Here is a 24,247-nt window from a genome sequence, read left to right as displayed (position 1 = left end):
TGATTATACAAGATGTAACATAGTTATATCTCTCCATACTCCATCTCGAGAAAGGTCACTTGTATTAAAGCTATTCGGGTTTCCATGTTGCCCGAACAGGGTACACCATTAGCAGACGTCATTACCATACATATTAAACATACAAAATGATTAATTATCTGTACATATATTCCCTCTCCAATAATAACAATGAGATTAACTTCAGCTGTCATTAAATGATGTGGAGGACTATTGCTATCCTTGTCATCCAATGAGGAAAAAGGCAGTTAATATCTGAGATCAATTCTGATTTTCAGAGATATATTATTTACATTTTTTGCAACACCTAAGTAACTTTGATGACATACGTTTTTAAATGAACACTAACATATATTGATATGCTACTAGCTGACCTTGCGGCTTTACCCGTGAGAAATTTAGAAGCCTATAGTACACAAAACGCCCCCCCTCCCCATCATTTAAATCTCGAGGGTTGAATTAAAAAAAAAAATAGCGGGACTAAAGCTTTCTCCATACAATCTTCAAATGCCCAAATCTGAAGTCATTACATAGTATAAAACAAAGTCGCTTACGTTCAGTCTCTATACATGCTTTGATCTTTAAAATTACGCAACGGATTTTATGCGGTTTTTTTTTAATAGATAAAGTGATTCGATAGGAAGGTTTTTGTTTATATTAAATGCACAATATAGTAAAGAAACATTGATAATTTTAGAAGTTTCTAACGAGATGTCGTAAACTATAATGACTTTTAAACATTCTTTGCCTTTTTTAATACATTACTAAAACTTTATTTCCAGTGTTTTGTCTTCGAAAATTAACCAATTAAGCAATCAAAAAGATACTATTTTACCGAATTTTAAATTAAAAAGTTACGAGAGCATCATATTATTAATATTATTTATTACTCATATATGTAATTATTTTCAGGACATAGTAAATGATAATTCTAACATATATAAGATTACAAAAGAAAAGATAAGATTTTAAGTGACCATCAGTAAATCGCATTGTGATAAATCATTAAGCTGATAATAAAAGATATCCATTTATTTTTAGATGTTTTATTATAAAACCTACTTTGTTGACGTTTAAACCTACAGTTCGGTTTTTATCGGCGATAGATGCGGCGCAGGTGGCACAGGGGTTTGATAATATTTGCTGTAAATCTTCTCCCAGAAAGCGCAGCGATCTTTTAACAAAGATTCTTTCAGTTTCATTTCCTGGTTAAGGACCATGTAGGGAGATCCGTCGTCGCTCACTGGCAACCATTCCGGAATATCGGAGCCTTCAGGTTTTCTGTGAAATTAAATTTATTTAAATTGATTCACGAGTACCCAACAGCCTTGGTCGCAGTCTGAGTTCTCCGTGCTTATAAAGTTTTTAAAAATAAACAAACTAATTATACATACGAAAAAAATACATAAATATAATCAGTACAATTTAATAGAGGTGATAAAGTGTTCGCAAGTTATAATATTAAAGGACAACTAAATTTGATTAGATTAAAATAGTGTGTGACTAATACTGTGCTTAGAAGTTTTAAGTTTTAAATACGAAAATTTATGTGCAAAGTTAAATAATAACAATAAAGTGATGTTCACAACTTAATCCGCGTTAAATAAATTTACAAAGTGTAATAATAAGTAAACTTAATTTATTCATAAACTTTTACATAAACTATAAAACTGTTTGTTATGTTGGTGGATGTAAAATAATAACAAAAAGTGAAGTGCGGTATCTTTACACAAAGAACAAGTACAATAATAATTACTGTTTATGTGCTAATGATCAATTATACCAACTTTAAACAGAACTCAATTTTGCGCCCATGAATTAGACCCACGGTAGCGCAGTGGTTATAAGACCTACTTGAAATATCAGCTACACTGCTTGGACGAAGGAGCCAAACTCAACAGCGTGCACTAATTTTAGTTGTTTTTTTTTTTTTATTTATTTTTTTTTTTCTCTTATTTTTAGTAAAACTAAATTAAAAATGAATTCAAGTGATAATATTACTCACCGCAAAAAGAAGGCAAAATCATTAACAAATCTTTCTGACACCGAAATTGATGAAGAATCCTATGATTTAAGTCATACTTGCATCAATATAAATAATAGCTTAAAGTCCTTACCAAATTTAAGTATGGAATCCGAAACAGTATTAAAACTGAGATCAGATATCGAGTCTTTGCAAGAACAACTTGATTCTGCTCACTCAGAAATTGAGATTCTTAGTTTAGAAAACACTAACTTAAGAAAACAATTATACAAATCAGATAAGAAGCTTGAATTATTGGAAAAAATTCATACCATGACATCTCGCACACCAATTACATCTTCAACAGTAAAAAAACGAGACAATGTTTTGGTAAGTAGCAATAAATGTGATAGAAAAGATCAAAAGTATAAGGCATGCTCCAAAATTCTCACGTATGAAGAAGAAAATAAAAACAGTAATACAAACTCAGATGACATAAAAGAATGTGCTACTCACACAGACACGCCTAAAACTAAGATAAAAAAGAGTCCAAACGTAGAAGTGCAGTCGAAATTAAATGTAATAAATGATACAAATTGCGAAGATAGCCAGATTAACGTTAATTTAACACGTCATAATATTACTGTAAAAAATAACTTAAATACAATATACATATTAGGTGAACAATATACCGTTGGAATGTCACAAAATTTAATTAAAAGCAGAATAGGTAAATGGAACAAATATCGAATAACATCTTTTGTAAAGCCTAATGCATTATCTTCAGAAACTCTTAGGCTCAGTGATACTCTTAAATCCGAACTGAATGATAAAGACATCATTATACTCTCTGTGGGAGCCAATGATAAGAATCCATTTGTGTTGCTAAATGAGTTGAGTATAACACTAAATAAACTGAAAAACTATAAAGTATATGTATTGCCTGTCTATTTTAATAGGTTTCTTAATACCTCAAAATTAAATAACCATATTGCTTGCCTAGTCAAACTATATAAAAATTGTACTTTTTTTAAACAAAGTAGAGAATACTCACGCTCAAAAGAATACTTAAACGATATGATTAAAAAAATAAATTTTAACATTGATTTAGACGATTATAATAATAAGTTTCTAACGTTTAAAAACAAAAAATATATAAAAAATAATACATATCATGACAGAGAATCAAAGAACAAAAATAAAATAACATATTATTTTAAAAAGATCCCAAATATCAATAATAATAAGACTATAATCCAAAAAGCATGCACTGAAAATTTAGAACCTATGAAAGGAACTATCCCATTTTATTTTAAAAAAATAACTGTAAATCATGATAAGAATATAAATTTTTTTCGGGAATAAAGTAACTATATTTCATCAAAACATTGCAGGCGCCATTAATAAATGTGAAGAACTATACATTTCGTTACTTGACCTCAGCAATATGTTAAAAAACAAAATAAATATAATCTGCCTTACAGAAACTTTTATCAAAAGAGGATATTTTATCATTGTTAATTATTCCAGGGTATAAAGTTATGTCTTCTTACTGTAGAAACATTAGTCGTGGAGGATCCTGTATTTTAAGCAAAAATAACGTTAAATGTAAGGAATTAGAATTAGTAAGCCAATTTTCTACTGAATATTCCTTTGAATGTAGTGGAATTGAAATTTTAGATGAAAATTTATTAATAATCTGCATTTACCGTACACCAAAAAGTAAATTACATATTTTTTTCCAAAAATTAAATATTTTACTTCACAAATTACATTTAAAAACCAAACAAAAGAAAATTATTCTCTGTGGTGATTGGAATATTGACATATTAAAACAAAATAACGAATCCAAGGAATTAGTAAATTTATTAAATAATTACCATATAAAAATACACATCAAAACACCTACGCGTTTGTCTTCATGTCTAGATTTAATAGCTAGCAATATAAGAAATGTTGAACCAATGGTACACCATCTGGGCCTATCTGACCACGAAACTGGACAAACTCTAACATTTGATATTAAGGGTAATCATGAATGTGTAACATCTTGGTTTGAATACAAAAGAGATTATAACAGACACAATACCAACAAGTTTTTAGAATGTATCTCGAAACTTTCTTTTTCTGAAATATGGGATAGTACGAATGTAAATGAGGTATTCGATTCATTTCACTCAACAATAAAAATGTTCTATGACTTATGTTTTCCTTTTAAAAAAATAAAAATGGGTGTTAAAACGCGAAAGTCATTGTGGTTAACAAAAGGTATAAAAAGATCCAGCTTAATAAAAAGACGATTGTACGTAAGTTACAGACTAAATAGCGAAAATAAAATAGTAAGTAAAAAAAGATTTAAGAAATATAGCTCCTTATTAAAAAAATGTATATATCGTTCTAAACAAATTCAACATATTAATTACATAAATAAACACAAAAACAAATGCAAAGCGGTATGGGATACAATTCGAGAATATCAAGCTGTACATTCACAAAATAGGTACATTGACAAAATAAAAATTAACAATATAATATACACTGACCCTAATATAATATGTGAATTATTCAATAATTTCTTTATTAATAATAATTATAGCAATAATAATAATAATAATATATATTTTAGTAATAATTATAATAATGATATTAATAATAAACGTGACATTGACATTAATAGGTGTAAACAATTAAAAATAATAGAGCCAAATATAACAGAAACCATATTTCTTAGCCCAACAGATCCAAACGAAATACTTAGTATTATAAAATCACTGAATAACACAAAATCCGTGGGAATCCGTACAGATATTATAAAAAAAAGTGCAGCACTTTTATGCAAGCCACTTTCACACATTATAAATCTATCATTTGAACAGGGAATATTTCCTACGACCTTAAAGTTAACAATTGTAAAACCCTTGTTCAAGAAAGGTGATTTCTTAGATATTAATAATTATAGACCAATCGCTTTAATAAACGTTTTATCAAAAGTCTTTGAGAAAGCTATACTAAAAAGATTTAATAATTTCTATGATAAACACGATATTCTAGTTAAAGAACAATTTGGATTCCGAAATGATAATTCTACGACATTAGCTTGTTTTAACTTCATTAAAACCATAACTGACAGCTTAAACGACAAGGTACCAATTACTGCTATTCTTTTAGATATGACAAAAGCGTTTGATTATGTTGACCATAAACGATTACTAAAAAAACTAGACACATACGGTATAAGAGGAAATGCCTACCAATGGATTAAAAGCTACCTAAGCAACAGATTACAATGTACTGAAGTGTCAAAAATTGTTAATTGTGCAAAACTTACGCGCAAATCAAAATTTAGAACAATTATGTGTGGTGTTCCACAAGGCAGTATTTTGGGTCCTTTCCTGTTTCTTACGTATATAAACGATCTTCCTAAAAATATTAATCACCCATGTATCTTATTTGCTGACGATACAACTATTCTCGTAAAATATATAAAGAATTACAATTATGAACTATTGATTAACGAAGCCCTCAATGAAGTGATGAAGTGGCTCGATGTGAACTTATTAAAAGTAAATCTAAATAAAACAAAAGTCATACAATTTATTTCCTTTCATAGTAAAAAAATACACATAAACGTTCAATACGAATCGAATAAAATAGAAGAAACGAATGTATCAAAATTTTTAGGTGTCTTGTTCGATACAAACTGTAGTTGGAATCACCATATTGACTATGTTTGTACTAAGTTGGAAAAATTTGTATATGCTTTAAGACGTGTACGTTTGACAGTTTCACGTAAAGCAGCTATAACTGCTTACCATGGATATGTCGCATCAGTTTTATCGTATGGGTTAATAATTTGGGGAAATTCTGTTCACATCTTAAGAGCATTTAGAGTTCAAAAGAAGTGCATTAGAGCTATTTACGGCATAGGACCTCTCGAAAGTTGCAAGCCAGTATTTAAAGAACTGAAGATTTTGCCATTGCCATGTTTGTATATAAAGGAAATCTGTATCTTTGTCAAAAGATATCCCAATTATTTTCAGCTCAATTCAGAAGTTAACAAATCTAAGAGATATCCCAATAAAATTTATGTACCTAGGTCTTACCTCAATATTTATAAAAATAATGCATTTTATATGGCAATTAAAATTTTCAACAAGTTACCAGATGAAATACAAAATTTACCAATAAATAAATTCAAAATAAGGATAAAATTGTGGCTTTTAGAAAAATGCTATTATGACATAAAACAATATTTAAATAATTAAAAATACTAATTCCTTAAGACTGCAATATAGATATAATATGAATTGGATATATGGATAAATATAATGTTAATATTAAATTTTAGTCCCTTTTACCGCATGACAAATATTAATTTCTTCAATTCAATGATAAGTAGTGTAATCATAAGTTTATTTATTCCAATATTGTTTAGATTGATATTCAGTTTTTATTAGATATTGACATTTTTTTTATTGTATAAATATTTTATTCAAGACATGATGGTTGCCTTAATTATTACAATTGTGTAGTTTGATTGCATGATTCAGTGTAATATAGTATAATATTTGCATACCAAAACGGTTGAATATGATAAGGACATAATTACTGTAAGATCTTATGTAACCATATTCTTGCAAATAAATTTCATTTCATTTCATTTCATTTCATTTCATTTCATTTCATTTCATTTCATTTCATTTCATTTCATTAAATATGTATAAATGAGATTTACTTATGGGTAGATTATAGATGAAACGGATATCCGGTAACTATCCGGTATCCGGCCTATTCAGTAGCTAAAATACTATCTGGCCGAATACCGGAAAACTACAAATCTATCCGGCCAAAATGCTATCCATGTTACATCTCTAGAGTAGATGATTACCACTCACGATATATTCTTTGCCTAATTTACTAAGTATTGTTGTGTTCCGCTCTGAAGAGTGAGTGAGTCAGTGTAACTAGAGGCCCAAGGTACAACTTAGCTCCCAAGGTTGGTGGCTATGTGGGCAATTATTAAAATTTCATAGGGAACCCTAAAAAGAGGCCACTTAGCATCAGGTGGTCAAAAAAATCTTCATACAAACTTTTTTTTAAAGTAGTTGGTAAGTTCTTGTATAAGACAAGCCTTTAAGATCTTCTATAATAATGATTATATCTATTAATTATCTAATTTATACTGATAGTACATCAAAATATATATCAAAATATATCTTTTACATAATAGCTGGCTACGATATGATACGATAAAATATCCAACTGTATTTGTTAATATCTAACAATGAAGTAGGTTTATTCTAAAATAATTACAACAATATATTTTCTCACCCTTTTATGATGAAATTGAGCCAAATATCTCTCACTGTCATTTTCCATTGTTTCAACTCATTTGAAATACCACTTTCATCCCTATGAGTAAAATTAAGTCCGTCTGAAACTATCAATGACTGGGCACAGTGATCAGCGCCTTTCACTTCAGTGTGAGGTACAACCGGCGTACTGTCATCGACGTAGGAGTACTCGTACAAGTATATCTGGTTGTTACCAGCTTCTAGCAAATATTTTATTGTTCTTAACGTTGGACATGCGAATATTACGTCTGTAAAGTAATTTACATAATCTAAAACTGTATCTTCACTTACTGTCTTCTCTTTGAAATAGAACTCTTTAACGCTTTGCGCGACTTTATGTTTTTCTTCTTTATTTGAAAAGCCCAAATCAGCTGGAAGAAATTCCTCAAAATTAGCATTCATTCGATCCTTCCACTGATCAAAAATATCAGTCCTCATCAACCCCTCCATATCGGCGAAACCGTTTAATATTGGTAAATTTACAAAATCGCCCTTCTTCAACAAGCTCATAGGGTTCTCTTCTAAAAACATTTCTTCTCCGACGTCACGTTCTACGCAGGGCGCCATAAGAAAATTGGATTCAGGTCTGTGTATGACGTTTCCAGATTGTAACAGTTCATAAGGACATTTTTTGTAAAAGCTTTCTAGTTCAGATATATCATCTAAGACTACTTTATCAACCTCTAACAATTTTGCGTACTCTTTTGCATTATCAATAGGATTTACTTGGACACTGAACGGAGCGGTTAAGTCACCGCTTTCCGGTATCACTTTGTGAAATAAGCCTCTGGCCATCTTTGAAACCATTAGGAGTCCTACCGCAGAAGCTCCAGCACTATATCCAGCGATCGTGACGTCATGAGGATTACCACCAAACCTCTCAATATTAGCTCTAACCCAGCGTAGTAATGCAACTTGGTCTTTCATACCTGCGTTACCGGGCGCATCTTCAGTACCTAGGCAGAGAAAGCCATGCGGCCCGAGTCTGTAGTTAAAGGTTACTGCAACAACTCTTTTACTATTAACGAGCTTTTTAGGAGTGGCCATATTTCCATATCCAATTATATAACCACCACCATGAACGTATACCACAACTGGTAGATTTTTTTCATCAGTATCAGGTACAAATACATTGGCTATAAGACAGTCTTCCTTAGTTGTTTTATTTTGAACGATAAAGAAATCCGGTTGCGGGCATATTACTCCTGATTCAATGGCGTCAAATGGTTCTTGCCAGCTTGGAGGCGGTAGGGGTGCCTAAAAATTTAAGCTTAGTTGTTTACATTTATCTCAAGAAACTTATTTTAAGTACGTTTAGCGCCGTTCTTAATAGAATATTTGTAATCATGAGAACTTCCGTAATAATAATTTATGTAATAAAATATTATACCGAATATTATATTAACTAGCTGTGCCCGCGACCTTGTACGCGTTTAAATTTAACAAAAAAATATATTATTGTAGCTTAAGTTACTCCTTATTATATCAGTTATCTGCCAGTGAACGTTTCATCAAAATCTGTCCAGCCGTTCCAGAGATTAACCGGAACAAACAGACAGACAAAAATTGTACAAAACGTTATTTTGGTAACTATATGTACCGTGTATACATACATATGCATTGAGTAAAAATTGTTCTGTTCATATTACAAACAGATACTCCAATTTTATTATATGTACTTATAGATTAATTGCGTGTTGTATATATCAAATTGTATAGTGTTGGAAATATCTCCCAAAATGTCAACCTCACAATATATTCTTTGACAGCCAATTGCATTATGAATTATAAAAAGAAATTAATCATATAACAACCACAAATTCTATAGTTTCTTTCGGAGATGAAACCCCGATTGTCAGCTTTCAGCGCACGCGCATGTCGGCTAATTCGAAACGTATTCAAATCACCACATTGCACTGCATGCCGTTTTTTTGCCTCTAAATATATCTGGCGCGTGCGCACTTACGATGTTGTCCTTCACCGCTAAGGAATGTGCCGAAATTATGGAATAATTATAGTATTTGTAATAAAGTAGTATCCGTTATACCTAAAAAACAAAATGGCTTTTTGCGAGTGGGATATATATATGCCGGATGCCGATCAATACCTACTAAGTGTGATCATCTTAATATTAATATAAAACAAACTTTGTAAATTGAAACCGTGGAAGGAAAGTACATAAATTTGAGTAATCGGCATATTATATACTTATATGTTTGTATTAAATCATAATTTATTTTATTTTGTTGTTATTCAATAATTTGTACTTTGATTATAATAAAATTCGTGACACAATTACTTAAAGAAGTACACAGTATGCACAAAAAGAAAACAATCAAGATCTTAACCTAATATAGTTTCTTAATAAAAGTCTCCAATTTACCTTGAATCTCTGTGAGCCAGTGGGTGCTGTGGCGTAAGGAATACCATAATATGCGAATACATCATCAGTAGGATCCTTGTAGCCACGCACGGGACCTTGAGCTGTGTCTATCACACGTGACTCGGTATCTCCAGACAAAACATTGCCGATCACAAATAAATAGCTAACAACTGCGAGAGACCACATATCGACACGATTGGCCGTAACGTAATAAACAGGCCTTCGCAAGTGCCTGACATTGAAATAAGTTTATTCATACACCTATATATATATATGTATGTATGCTGTCAATGTGCTATGCTATTTTCGGACGTCTACATTAACGCTCAATAACAATGGATTGCATATCGATTTACATTATTAACAAAGAAATACATAAATATATTTGCTACATTTATTTTATAGTAAAATTCTTACAATCTCTGTGTTATGCGATTTCATGGACGTTTGAATTAAAAAAAATACATATACATATTGTTGTAGTCTAAGATTCTCCCTATTACATTAGCTATCTACCAGTGAAAGTCCTGTCAAAATCGGTGTAACCGTTTCAGACATTAGTCGGAACAAACAAATAGACAGTCTTTTTTTTTAATGTTATTTTGTAGATAGGTATAATTATGTCACGACAGGTTTCTTTATAGTAAACGCCTTACGGTCAAGGACTAATGTCGGTTGCGACAATAAGTTGCGATAGTAAGTAAATCGGTCATTAGTCAAATAAGATAAAAATACCTACTTTCGCTTACGTTAAGACTAAAAACGTATGTATTCACGATAATTTTCGCATTTGCTATAACTTTGTAACGGTTTTTTTTCGAAGGAAAACATCAACAGGTATCGGTCCGTTACGGTTTAAAATATTAGTATCGATAAAAAACCATTTTTTGACAAAAGTGTCGCTTACGATAATTTGGCGGTAACAGCTGGATATGTATATATTTAATAAAACCCGGTAATTTCAACGTTACAAATAGACACTCCAATTTTTATAATATGGATTGATAAGTGTTTAATGAGAAATAATTAATATAAGTCAAGATATTTGAGTGTGTTATTAAATGCTTATCAAAATGCACACTTCAGTTCACGTCATAACTAGTTCTCGCCCGTAGATTCGCGTTTTGCGTCAGTCGGAATTAAGTATAATTCCTAAGCCTTCCTTTCAGTTCTAGCTTGTGTCAGACAAACTTTCATCATATTCGGCTCATTAGTTGCCATGAAAGAGTAACAGACATATAAAAAATACGGTATACACATATCTTATACTTACTTATTCATAGCTTCAGCCAATCTTTATCCCAGTAGTCTATTTATATAATCTCGTTTTGATGAGATTTAATGGTTACAATTCACTTAATTTTTACGATTTAAAGAGAAAAAAAGTTACTGTCATAAAAAAAAGGTTGAGCAAAATTAAATTGTTTTTAACTAATGGTATTAAACATTTGATATTGTATTTTTCATTTAATAGATGTTTTATGTGACTTTAAAGTTTAAATTCAGTATATAATATATAATATCAGTATTGCGAAACCGGCGCGGGTTGCTAGTTATACACTAAATTATTAAAACTCCATAACAATCGCAGGTTTTTCGTGAATCAATAGTATTTCTTGTTTTTATTTAATAGAATAAGTAGGTGGGCGAGCCCATGGGGCATATCATGGTTAGAGGTCACCGAGCTGAGACTTCATGTCTCTTGTCCTTTGTCTTTGTACTGGCTCACTCACCCTTCAAACCGGATCACAAAAACACTAAGTATTGCTATTGGGTGGTAGTAAGAATTATAATATAAATAAGACATACAAAAATATGTTTTAAGAAACAGATCACCAATTCTTATATAAAGAAAATCACATTCATTTATTACTGATTAAATACATAGTTAAAGGCTACCATAAAAAATGTTAAAAAAATAGACATGTTTTACCACACTCCTGTATTTTTTTGAATATTAATGTTCCTTGGTGGTGGGGCTGGGGGCGCTGACGGATATACGTAATAATCCTGGTAAATTTCATCCCAAAATAAGGCCATTTTCTTCCTCAAAGATTTTTTTAATTTAAATGATCCATCAATGTACAATTGTGGTGACAAATTTATATCCACTGGTTTCCACCTTCTTAACCCGGGTATTATTGGTTCACTGAAAAATAATCTTCATTTAGAACTTACTTACACACAAATTACATCACAACCAAAAAGATTAAGTAATATTTACCCCTCAGTTATGAAACTTATCAAAGTTTCCCTGAATGCGTCTCTGACTGTCTTAAGATTTTCGACATATTTATACTGACGCAATTCTTTCAAATACTCATTCAAAGCTCCGAACGACATGGAACATTTGTCAGAAGTATTTTTACTAAGCGGTATTGTATCTGGGATATCGTAAATAGCTTTCGACTTCACGAACATATAAATTTTATTATGTCCAGATTCTACGTGTAATTTTGCTGATCGCAGTGTTGGATATGCAAACGTGATATCTGTAAAATATTTTACATATTCTGGCATTGTATCTTTTCCTATAACTTTATCACCAAAATAAAAGGCTTTAACTGCCTTTGCAACCAGAAGTTTTTCAGCTTGACATTCAAATTGCAAGTCACCCGGTAAAAATTCTATAAAGCGTTTGTTCATCAAACGCCCCCAAAATTTCAAGGCTGGAATTCGAAACTGTCCATCAATTTCTCCGTAGCCATATAACATTGGTACCTTTTTATAATTACCAGATTTTATTATATTGACCGGATTATCATCTAGAAATCGTTCTTCCCCCACATCACGCTCCACACATGGAGACATTAAAAAGGTAGAGTCTTCTCGGTTCATAGTATGTTTCGAATTTAATCTTCGAGGTGACAAATTTTTTAAAAAAAATTCTAACTCATAAATATTATCTCCATTTTCAAATTTGAAATAGTCGGCATAAAGCAGAGCATTTTCAATTGGATCAATCTGAACACTGTATGGTGTGGTACTGACACCGCTCTGTACTATTACTCTCTTGAATAAACCTTGTGCCATTTTTGATATCGTCATAAGATCTACTGACGCTGAACCCGTCTCTTCGCCAAATAGTGTGACATCATCAGGATTTCCACCGAAGTTTCCAATATTATTCTTTACCCAGCGTAGTAATGCAACTTGGTCCTTCATACCAGCATTTCCGGGCACGTCTTTTGTACCCAGACAAAGGAAACCATGAGCGCCTAATCTATGGTTAAACGAAACTTGAATTATTTCCTTACTTTTTATCAAATTTCCATCAGCTTTGATATCACTCCAACCCATAGCGAAAGCTACAGCGTGAAAATGCACTACGACTGGAAGCTTTTCTTTGTTTGTTTCCGGCACATACACATTTGCAAAGAGGCAATCTTCTCGGACGACTGTATTTGTAAGCATTGTCAACATAGTACTTTGAGGACATATAATATCTTTATTGATAGCTTCGAACGGTTCTGTCCAAACTGGTGGGGGGAGAGGTGCCTAAAATAGAACAAATATTCAATTGTATAACGAACTCTCATGTGCGTATTCATACTGAGACCTGAGTCTCACACGCAGGTCACCTTAGAAGATATATAATAAAATATATTATGTCGAAGCGTCAAAAAGTTTAATAAGGATTTTTTTATCGTAATAACTGGCGATGTCTGTATGACGTAGAAGACATGACAGAGAGACATGAGATTTCGAAAAAATATCAAAAAAAGATATTACGAACGTGAACGACTAGACTGATATTAATTAATATCATCTTGTACGATAACGAGATAACTCCTCGTTATGTGTATATATTGTCTTCGTTGTCCATGTGTATTAACATTTCCTTATTTACTCTCAGTTATATTGATAACAACATTTTTTAATAAAATCTTTGGGTTTCAGTGTTAGAAGGAGGTAAATATATTATAGTTTTTATGTTTTTCGCTAAATAGTCGTATTCATTTTCGCCCTTATTAGCAATAGGACATGAAGCGTGCGGGACAAATACTTTGTTTCTATATATCATACAACAACAACAACAGCGTGTAAATTCCCACTGCTGGGCTAAAGGCCTCTTGTCCCTTTGAGTAGAAGGTTTGAAACATATTTCACCACGCTGTTCCAATGCGGGTTGGTGGAATACAGATGTGGCAGAATTTCTATGAAATTTGTCACATGCAGGTTTCCTCACGATGTTTTCCTTCACCGCTGAGCACGAGATGAATTATAAAGACAAATTAAGCACATGAATCAGCGGTGCTTGCCTGGGTTTGAACCCGCAATCATCGGTTAAGATGCACGCGTTCTAACCACTGGGCCATCTCAGCTCTTTATATATCATGCGATGTAGAAATACATGCGGCAGTGTGTTGCTAGGGTAATGAAACAAGTTTCACTCTTTTTACTCTTTCTTTCTTTTAATACAAATTACAAAGTTTGTTAAAAAAACTTTTATTTATTTACGCATTTACCTATGTGTATTAATATGAATGATTATAAAAATAAAATATGTTATATGTACTTATGTCTATGAGATAGATACATATGAGAAACCGTCTTGTTCGGAAGATTTAAAATTTCATGCAAATAATAATAAATTTATTAATTGCATGTAATTAATAAATGTATATTTTTCTTTTTTCTTTACAACTATAACGATCACTTACTAAATTAAATATTCAAAATTTCATTTCTGTAATAAAATAAACATAATAAAATAATATATATAGTACGACACGACTTAGATGTAGCATCAGCAAAATTCGTAAAACCGATCACATCCGAATTAAGTACGTTATCCCAAATTATTAATTTTTATTTCTTATGTGAATACGATATTTACACAAACGTAACAACCTTGTAATAGCATATGACCTACTATATTCGACAATTTGACACGTCGATTTATATGCACTTACTTTCGTGGAATGAACTGACGCGAGAATCTATAGCGACGAATAGCGTCGAATGGCGCGATAGGGAGCTATTTCTATTGGTAGTGTAAATCGGCAGTAATCGGTTTTATTTTAATTTCCTTGCACTTTCCGATGCTACTTCTAATTTGTGTCGTATTATACTTTACTAGTGTAGGAATATCTTTTGCGTCGCGTAGCTTTGACAGTCTAAGAAATATGTCTGGGTACTTCCATTCAAAGGTCTAGCAAACATAATATATACAAATTTTTATCCATCGCGTGTTTAACGACATCTTTATATACAAATCTTATATCTTCTAAATATAAAGCAATTCAATATAGGTTTGTGCTCTTCGAAAAGGGGTACTACTTTATATTTATCAATAAAACATTTCTGGTAGTTATCACTTCTGGTACATAATATGCATTTAAGTCGGAATGTCTTAATAAGTATATATAGATTATATATGTACATTTCTTCTTCTCTGGTTTCATGATTATTATCGTTTTTTTCCAAAGTATGTAACACATATGACATATCTTTTTACCTATATTGGAATATAGATTAAAAATACTACGAGTACTTTTGACATATTTTTCAGATAAGGTTTTTACATACCTCCCTACTTAACCAATTCCCGCAAATCGTAAGCCTGATGTTTACTAAGACGTTTTATTTAAAGGATTTGAAACTTTTGTCCGCAAAACCGCAAATATAGGGCACAGAATTGTAAGGGTTTCGTGCGACATCTTTATTGGTGACGCCAAATCGGGCAAGGTCAACGATAAATTGTTACAAAACAGAAATAACAATATTTCTCAGATTCTAACCATTATTATCTGTAAACTATTGGATATATAATTACATAGTATAAAACAAAGTCGCTTATGTATATATATCCCTATGTATGCCTTTCTTTAAAATTATACAACGAATTTTGAAGCGTTTTTTTAAAGATAAATCGGTTCAAGAAGAATGTTTTTATGTATAATACATGCACAATATAGTAGAAAAACATTGAAAAACTGAAAATTATAAGACATTCTGGAGTATACTTATAGTATCAGCATTGCAACCGTGCTAAGCAAGTATGGGTCGCTAGTTACGAATAAAGCAGTCACTTCGCTCTATTTACACTATGAATTTACTATTAAATAAAAATTGGACGACATCACAAACATTACTCTTATCCCAATGTAAGTAGCTAAAGCAGTTGTGTAATGGAAAATTAGAAATAACGAAGGTACCACAAATACCCAGACCCAAGACAATATAGAAAACTAATAGTAATCTACATCGACTCAGCCGGGAATCGAACCCGGAATCTCAGAGTGGCATATCCATGAAAATCGGTGTAAAGACCACTCGACCACGGATGTCGTCAAACTGTTGTTCAAATACAATAAAAATAGATTAAAGAACAACGATGTTCTTTGTATTGGACAGCGTTGAGCAGAAATCTTTCAACCCTTTCTTCTAATAAAAAAATTAACATTTTAAATAAATAAATAAATAAATAAATATTAGACAACATCACATACATTACTCTGATCCCAATGTAAGTAGCTGAAGCACTTGTGTTATGGAAATCAGAAGTAACGACGGTACCACAAACACCCAGACCCAAGACAACATAGAAAACTAATGGTAATCTACATCGACTCGGCCGAGAATCGAACCCGGGACCTCAGAGTGGCGTACCCATGAAAACCGGTGTACACGCCACTCGACCATGGAGATTGTCAAATTTTATAACGACGTGTTGATAATGTTTTTTAAAGAATGCTCTTTACATAACATTATGTACCTACATCATTTTAAATACATTAAAAGCGTTTATTTTAATTTCATAATGTTATCATTTATTTATTTTTATATATGTGAGTTGCAATATTTCTGCACAACACGGTCCATTTAATCTCATTTAAAAACATTAAATACTGCATAAAAATAGCAAAGAGCTAATGAGGTTGATATTCCTTGCTATCAAACTTTTTTATTACGTTAATTATAATGTCTATAAAAAGAGTATCTTGCTATATAGTATGACACAACTTAGATGCAGCAACGTCAAATTAAATAAAACCGATTACTGTCGATTTATACAACCAATAGAAACAGCTCCCTTTCGCACCACGCACGTTTGTGTAAAGATCATATTCGCATAAAAATAAATATTGTCGATTTTGCCGATGCTATCTATCTGATTTGAATATAATTAAAAAATATTATATGTTATTAGCGATAATAAGTATCACTTGGTGTTGTCAGGTTACACTGAAATATTTTTCCTCAAAAGTAGGTTAATTTTAATCTTTACAAAAATGAATAAAAAAAATAATAACAGATCTTGTATCGGTCGACAAGATCAAATATTATACGAGTACGTGCAAATATTATAGGTATGGATTTAATAAATTGTAGTAAGTTTTTTCATTGTATATATAATATCGAATTGAGTGCAGTATCTATAATACAGATTACTGATTCACCCGCAATACGAGCTTACGCAATTTAAAGGGTCGATTGGCCCCTGTTATCTCTTTTCTTCATTATTCATGCTAGGACCCATCCTCAAAAATCTAAATGACTTCAATATGGGTAGTCAATCAGTAATCTGTATTGTAGATACTACACTCGATTCGATATTATACATTTGAGGCTTGGTTAATTAATACTTATAACAATTAATATTGGACAATTTGTGTCCAATACTAATTATTATGTTATTACAGATTATGCGAAATACATAAAAACCTGACAATAACAATCACTATAATACTGTAATAAGTTATTTGCGATTGTATCTAATATATATAATACATGCACATTTATATTTCAAAAAATAAGTGTGCACATTTTTTCATTACCCTGGCAACCCCGGTCGCCGCACATTCCGCATATGTATGTATAACTACAGTGCTGTGACACACACATTGTAAATAAACGTACAAACACAATATTCGTTTAGCGCGCTCCATCTTCCATTTGTTATAATAATAAAAATAAATACTAATTCTCGAAAAACACAAAAAGTATTATATATTCTAATTATTCCAACACAATAATTAATTCATCACTTCTAACATTGAATCACTCTGTATATACAAATATTAACTAAAACTAGTGACCGCGTGGAATGGTGGCAAGAATGTTAGCGGCATTTCATTAAGATATAGAGAAAAGACAATCATATATACATTAATTGCGTTTCTTAAAGGTTTTTTTCAAAGACACACTATATGATTTCCAACAATGCGACGGGAGGGACACCCTCGAAATTGAAGAAAGTAACAACATAGACTCAAGTAACATTAAGACACAAATGACGCAAGCAGTCGGTAACAGCGTAAGTGGCGAAGCTTTGTGATCACCATTACTTCCTACAGACAAGATTTTGTGTATGATAAAAAAGCGTGGAATTAATACCTGTTGACTTCCAGGCAATATATATTAATTTAAATAATTGTATTAACTAACATGACTGTATTTTTTTAAATGTTGGAAAAGAGTAACTACTGAGTTTCTTGCCGGTTCTTCTCGGTAGAATCTACTTTCCGAACCGGTGGTAGCTTTACTTAACTGTTAAATGACGATTCAAAAGTGCTTGTAAAAGCCCACAGTTTATTTTGATTTTGATTTTGAGACAAATGGATCGACAAGATAAGCAGTTGTGGTATACCAAAATATATTGTGGACATCAACAACGTCAACACCTATGTGTTATAACCAACCCTAAGACCTCATAGTACGAAATATTACTAAAGTTAGTGTTGCCATTTTAACTTCATTTATTACATCATTGGATATTTATGAATTATGGTAAGACTGTTATACCAAAAAGATAAGAAATTACCTTAATAGTTTCATTGTGAAGCGGTCTTTATCATTAACAAAATAACACTACAATGAAAGTAGTACATATGACTTTTGGTTCGATCATTTCCTGTGCTATTACGTTAAAGAAAGATAAACCGATGAACACATTATCGTATATATAAATAAGCGCCATTGATAATAATTAGGGATTAATTGAATATGTTTTCAATTCATTTATCATCTTACGTAAATATTATCGAGAATAAATTGCGTTTAAAAATTCCGTAGACTATCTACGCTAATATTATAAAGATGTAAAAATCGTTTGTTTGTATTGAATGATCAGAATTAAATTTTTCACTAATACTGATAAATTATATTGATATAATATTATGATTTTCTTTATTAATAATTTGCAACCGTTCGAAGCAGGGTCGCTAGTTCTAGGTATAACAAAATCTTTCCAATGATCTAAATCGATTATTTGTTAAACTCAAATAATCAGCTTTTTCTTTACTCAGATCTTTCACATATACATACTTTCTTGCTATACTGGACACCGGTTTAACAGGAAAATGTCAACAAAAACAGATTACTGAACCTGTAATAAAAATAATACTACAGTAAGTTTAACTTTCATTGTGAAATACCTTAAACTACATTATGCCGCATATAATATCAGATATAAAAAGAGTTAATAATACTACAGTAAGTTTAACGTTCACTGTGAAATACCTTAAACTACATTATGCCGTATATAATATCAAATATAAAAGAGTTATATTTTTAGGTTACCTTAAATTTATCATGACCCGTCGGTGCCGTAGCGTAAGGTATGCCATAAAATACAAAAATATCTAAATCTAAATCCTTATATCCACGGACGGGGCCTTGAGTCAAATTCACCAAACGGGATGGACGATCATCACACGTGACTAAAGAAAATAGTCCTAAGTTGATAATCACAAGCCAATACATTATTGCACGGCACACTCGACACTTGAAACGCAGACATGCGAATGAATAAAATGGCGCAAGCGGTGAGGTCGTTGAACCAGTTATCCCACTGCAACACAAATGAAGGGCTTTAATTTATTTACTTGTTTTGAAAGACAACAATATAGAGTAAAAAGAAATTTGCTAAAAAAAAATATTAAAAAACATACACATGTACCCACCCTATTTATGTTCTCTTATAAAAATTCTCTGATTTTTATATCTAAAATCTAGGATGTTAAATAAAGCCTACATTTGTTTTATTTTGACTAAGCCCATATCTAATCTGATATAAATTAATCAAGTTTATTAAATTGTTGATTGATCAGCTTACCGTTTAATCTAATATTTTTTTTATAGAAATTGATTATATCAGACCGATGAAGAATGAACAAAGGAACAATCTCACAGGGGAAAGCAAGTGTCTCACTATGAACAGCATACACTAATAAACTGTAGTCTTGTAAATGACCTTTATTGATAGGAGTATGATCTATTTATTGTATGTTAATATAAAAAAATATCTGTTAGATTTATTATACTACATTATCTGGATTGACACTCCGAGTAAACGGGGCTAGCGCCATGGAGGCGAAATTTGGAGTAAAATATTACATTGCTTGCGAATTATTAATTACGGCTCCCGACGTGGGCGCAGATGATTGACAAAAAAAAATTAACCATAGTTATATTTCTATTGTTCGTTAAGCTAAATTAATTGATGCAACCGCTCTGTGTATATCCGTTTGCATATACATATCATGTATTCTGTGATACTTTTCTACGCATACACAAAACGCAGCTACTCTAAAGATTGCCCATGACATATTCATCCGTAAACTCCCAATGAAGGTATTTAGTATGAAGATATTTAGTATCTTACAGAGCTACTTACTACGTAACTTTATGATAAAATACAAAAAAATATTCAACAAAATGCTATTTATTTCAAAAAACCATTATTCTTGTTTCTATTGGTGTTGAACTTAAATGATTGTAACAAAGAAACGAAATTTCACAACGTATTTATGTTTTCTGATGTAATATCTTTGCATCCTCAAAATATAGACTTTTTGGTACACCGACGAATAGGTTTAATCGGAAACCGATAGTATTTATTGTAGATTTCTTCCCAAAATAACATCCTATTCTTCAACAAAGGTCCTCTCAATTCCAAAGTTGTATTAATTGACATATGTGGTGACCAGCCCGTGCTTACTGGCCGCCATGCTGGTAAATTAGAGTCAGATGGTACCGGGTTTCTGAAAAAAAAAACATTATAATTTATCTTTGTTCATCATTATAGTGATGAACATTATCATTACATTATATGTTATAATTATTTTCTATTAATCACCTTTCTTAATATTTATTTTTCAATTCCGATGTTGTTAAAGTCGCAATGGCTAGTTAGCAAGTTCAGTTAGATCGTTTAGATGTGTTGTCCGGTAGCAACAATTACTTTATGACAACGTACAATAACGTGCGATTTGCAACCGAATTTTTGACCACACCGTCGGTCTGTTGTTATAAGTTGTTGAAATCAACGATATGCAACTACTACTAACGTACTATTTTGGCATTCGTAATTATGAAAATATGTCAAATATAATGTAATTGTAACCAATATTTACTCACAAAATTATTGAATATTATGCTACATTAGATACTACAAGATGAAATTGGATGAAAATGTGAACAAGAAGACTTGAATAGTACTCACCCAGATGTTATAAAATTCAACCATAATTCTCTTATAATCAATTTCATCTTCTTATATTCAGGCGAAATAAAATTTTCATCCTTCAAAAGTTCATCCAAAACAGCATATGATTGAGCACAATGATCTGCTCCGCGAATATTAGTATGTGGAATTATTGGGGTATCGTTGTCTACAAACGAGTACTCGTATAAATATATTTGGTTATTTCCATTATTCACGTGCATTTTTACTGACCTCAGTGTTGGGTATGCAAACATAACATCTGTGAAGTAGTTGATATACCCAAGAACTGTTTCTTCTCCTACCTTTTTGTTACCGAAATAAAAATGTTTTATTCGGTTTGCTACTTTTTCTTTTTCATTTTCAGTAGCGAACTTTAAATCGGACGGAAGAAAATCTGAGAATTTTACATTCATCTGATCCTTCCAAGTGTCAAAAAGAGGCATGCGGAATAATCCTTCCATTTCAGAAAATCCATACAACATGGGAAATTTTTTATAGTTACCGGACTTTAATATCTGAACTGGATTATCATCAAGAAATCGGTCTTGACCAACAGCACGCTCCACACATGGAGACATCAAGAAAGTTGAATCTTCCCTTTGCAAGACATTTGGTGAATTTAATTCTCCCATGGGTACTGTTTTGTAAAATTCTTCTAAAGCGTTAAAGTCTTCCACATTTTCGAAATTAAGCATTTTTGCGTACTCCTTAGCGTTCTTAATGGGATCGGATTGGATACTAAATGCTGCAGTATTTGCACCACTCTCTGGGATAACTCTTTTAAACAAACCTTGTGCCATTTTTGATATCATTAGAAGATCTACTGCGGATGAACCAGCACTATAACCCGCTATTGTGACTTCATCAGGATTTCCACCAAATTTAGCAATATTTTTTCTAACCCAACGTAGTAAGGCAACTTGATCCTTCATACCAGCATTACCAGGTACATCTTTTGTGCCTAAACAAAGGAATCCGTGTGCTCCCAATCTGTAGTTAAATGTTACTGCGATAACTTTGTTGCTCTTAACTAAATGTTTGGGTTGCATAATGTTTCCCCAACCTGAAATAAAAGCGCCCCCGTGGACATAAACCACGACTGGCAGTTTTGTATCAATTTTTTCTGGGACGTAAATATTAGCTATTAGACAATCTTCATGAAATATTGCACTGCTTATATTCAACAAATTTAACTGTTGACACATAATATACTTATTAACGGCTTCCAACGGTTTAGACCAGGTCGGTGGTTGTAGAGGAGCCTAAAAAAGAACAATTTATGTTTCATATACATATATAGTAACCATTTTGGAACATTTAATAGTAAACAGCTAATTTGTAATAAATATCTAACATTTTTGTGCTTTAAATTACCTTGAATCTGTCCCGCCCAGTCGGTGCCGTGGCGTACGGTATACCGTTGAAGACAAATACACCTTCATTCACATCTTTATATCCGCGCACGGGGCCCTGATCCAGCTGCACTAAGCGAGATTCAGGATCAGCACAAAGTACTGAGTATAAAAGACAAGGAAATATTGCAAGCCAATACATGTTCACACTGCAGGTTTGTACCGCAGACACTGAAGACTTACGAAGTAGATATAAGTATTATTCCCGAGTAGAGAACTTTAAATACTACTCATTATCGTATGATTGACTTCATCGTCATATAGTATATTTCCGCTTACTTTGTGGTAGATCTGATTAAGTCTATTAAGCAGTGATATTTGATTCCTATCGTTTAATTATCACTAAGTTAAAAGGCGGATTGTTACTTTAGGACCATTCATTGCGTATCATCATTATGATATTATTATTATTCGTACATAGCTTAAGATAAAATCGCTTACCGCTGTCTGTCCGTACGTATGTTTAGATTTTTAAAATTTGTCAACGGATTTTGATGAGGTTTTTCCAACATTGTATTACTTTTTTTTCGATATTGTATATCTTCAAAGGGTCGTAAAAAAGGCCGCAATGGTGTCATAGGGATATCTCACAGGGATAACCACAATAAAAAAATTATATGCTTTATTTTTTACGAGTGTTGAGTGTATGAGTTTACAATGCTTTATTCCAAGCTATTTTAAGCCATGCTAAGGATGAATGCTAACCTAACCTTTAATACATTGTGCGTTTATATGACCCTCTACAGCATGTAATATAACGAAATAAATTCGAAGATATTACAGATTTATAACGCAGGGACTTAGCGATTTGTATTGTTGTTTATAGTGGTAGTGCCACATTACATACCTCTGGTTGCAGTCGAATGGGCCGGTACGCCCGGGGAAGTACCACTCTCTCACTTAAAATCGGCGTAAAATGGCAGCTATGCTACCGTGTTTCGTCCGGTAAGTAAGAGATCCGGAGGCCCGATCACTCTCCCCCCAAAACATGGTTGTGCAGAATTTGGTGTCATTATCCCTCTCTGGGCACCTTTGCTCAGGACGTACACCACCTGAGCAGGGATGCCCAGGCTGCCCTCCGAATTCTGGGAGGGGGGAGCAATACTGCGCTCGCGACTGTTCGGGGCAAGCGGAGCAGGCATCTTAAGGCAACCCCTACCACCCTCGCCGTGGACTTCTGCAACATAACGGGAATCATCTCCAACTTGAATGCCGTTCACTTTCACCTTGAGACGGCGAAGCCGGCCTTGCTCTTTCTTACCGAGACCCAGATATCTTCTCCTGCCGATACGTCTTTTCTCTCTTACCCCGGGTACAAATTGGAGCATACTTTTGTGCCACGAGCTGGGGTGTGCGTTTACGTCAGAGATGATATCTGCTCTCGACGCCTCGGTAGCCTTGAAGGGCAGGACCTATCAATTATCTGGCTGCGCGTAGACTGCGACGACCATCCGCGAATCTACGCGTGCCTTTATAGGTCCCATAACGGTAATGCCGAAACCGACCGACTGGTTGAGCACGTCCAATTGGCTACAGATTCCGTGCTGCAGCAGACTCCATCCGCAGAGATCATTATTCTAGGCGATTTCAATGCTCATCATACAGAGTGGCATGGATCACGCACCACTGATCATGCGGGTAGATCTGTTCTCGACTTCGCTT

The 24,247-nt window shown here is 32.5% G+C and overlaps 3 protein-coding genes across 3 annotated transcripts; all 3 read right to left on the bottom strand.

The window, feature by feature from the left end:
* Positions 1-1,048: 1,048 nt before the first annotated feature.
* Positions 1,049-9,962, bottom strand: LOC124538692 (esterase FE4-like). Its single transcript, XM_047115832.1, has 3 exons — positions 9,719-9,962; positions 7,313-8,592; positions 1,049-1,299 (listed from the first exon to the last, which is right to left on the bottom strand). Exons 1-3 carry the CDS (start codon positions 9,902-9,904, stop codon positions 1,098-1,100), a joined length of 1,668 nt encoding a protein of 555 aa, XP_046971788.1. The 5' UTR covers positions 9,905-9,962; the 3' UTR covers positions 1,049-1,097.
* A 1,593-nt stretch (positions 9,963-11,555) lies between these two features.
* Positions 11,556-19,483, bottom strand: LOC124541115 (juvenile hormone esterase-like). Its single transcript, XM_047118954.1, has 3 exons — positions 19,247-19,483; positions 11,943-13,216; positions 11,556-11,867 (listed from the first exon to the last, which is right to left on the bottom strand). Exons 1-3 carry the CDS (start codon positions 19,427-19,429, stop codon positions 11,648-11,650), a joined length of 1,677 nt encoding a protein of 558 aa, XP_046974910.1. The 5' UTR covers positions 19,430-19,483; the 3' UTR covers positions 11,556-11,647.
* A 964-nt stretch (positions 19,484-20,447) lies between these two features.
* On the bottom strand, positions 20,448-22,753 carry LOC124538514 (cholinesterase 1-like). Its single transcript, XM_047115601.1, has 3 exons — positions 22,548-22,753; positions 21,171-22,435; positions 20,448-20,709 (listed from the first exon to the last, which is right to left on the bottom strand). The coding sequence occupies exons 1-3, from the start codon at positions 22,725-22,727 to the stop codon at positions 20,505-20,507; spliced, it is 1,650 nt and encodes a 549-aa protein (XP_046971557.1). The 5' UTR covers positions 22,728-22,753; the 3' UTR covers positions 20,448-20,504.
* Between the last annotated feature and the right edge of the window lie 1,494 nt (positions 22,754-24,247).

The sequence above is a fragment of the Vanessa cardui genome, chromosome 2, assembly GCF_905220365.1.
Source record: "Vanessa cardui chromosome 2, ilVanCard2.1, whole genome shotgun sequence".
In the NCBI taxonomy this organism is placed as follows: Eukaryota; Metazoa; Arthropoda; class Insecta; order Lepidoptera; family Nymphalidae; genus Vanessa; species Vanessa cardui.
Note: the sequence above shows the minus strand (reverse complement) of the source record. Positions and strands in the feature narration are given on the sequence as shown.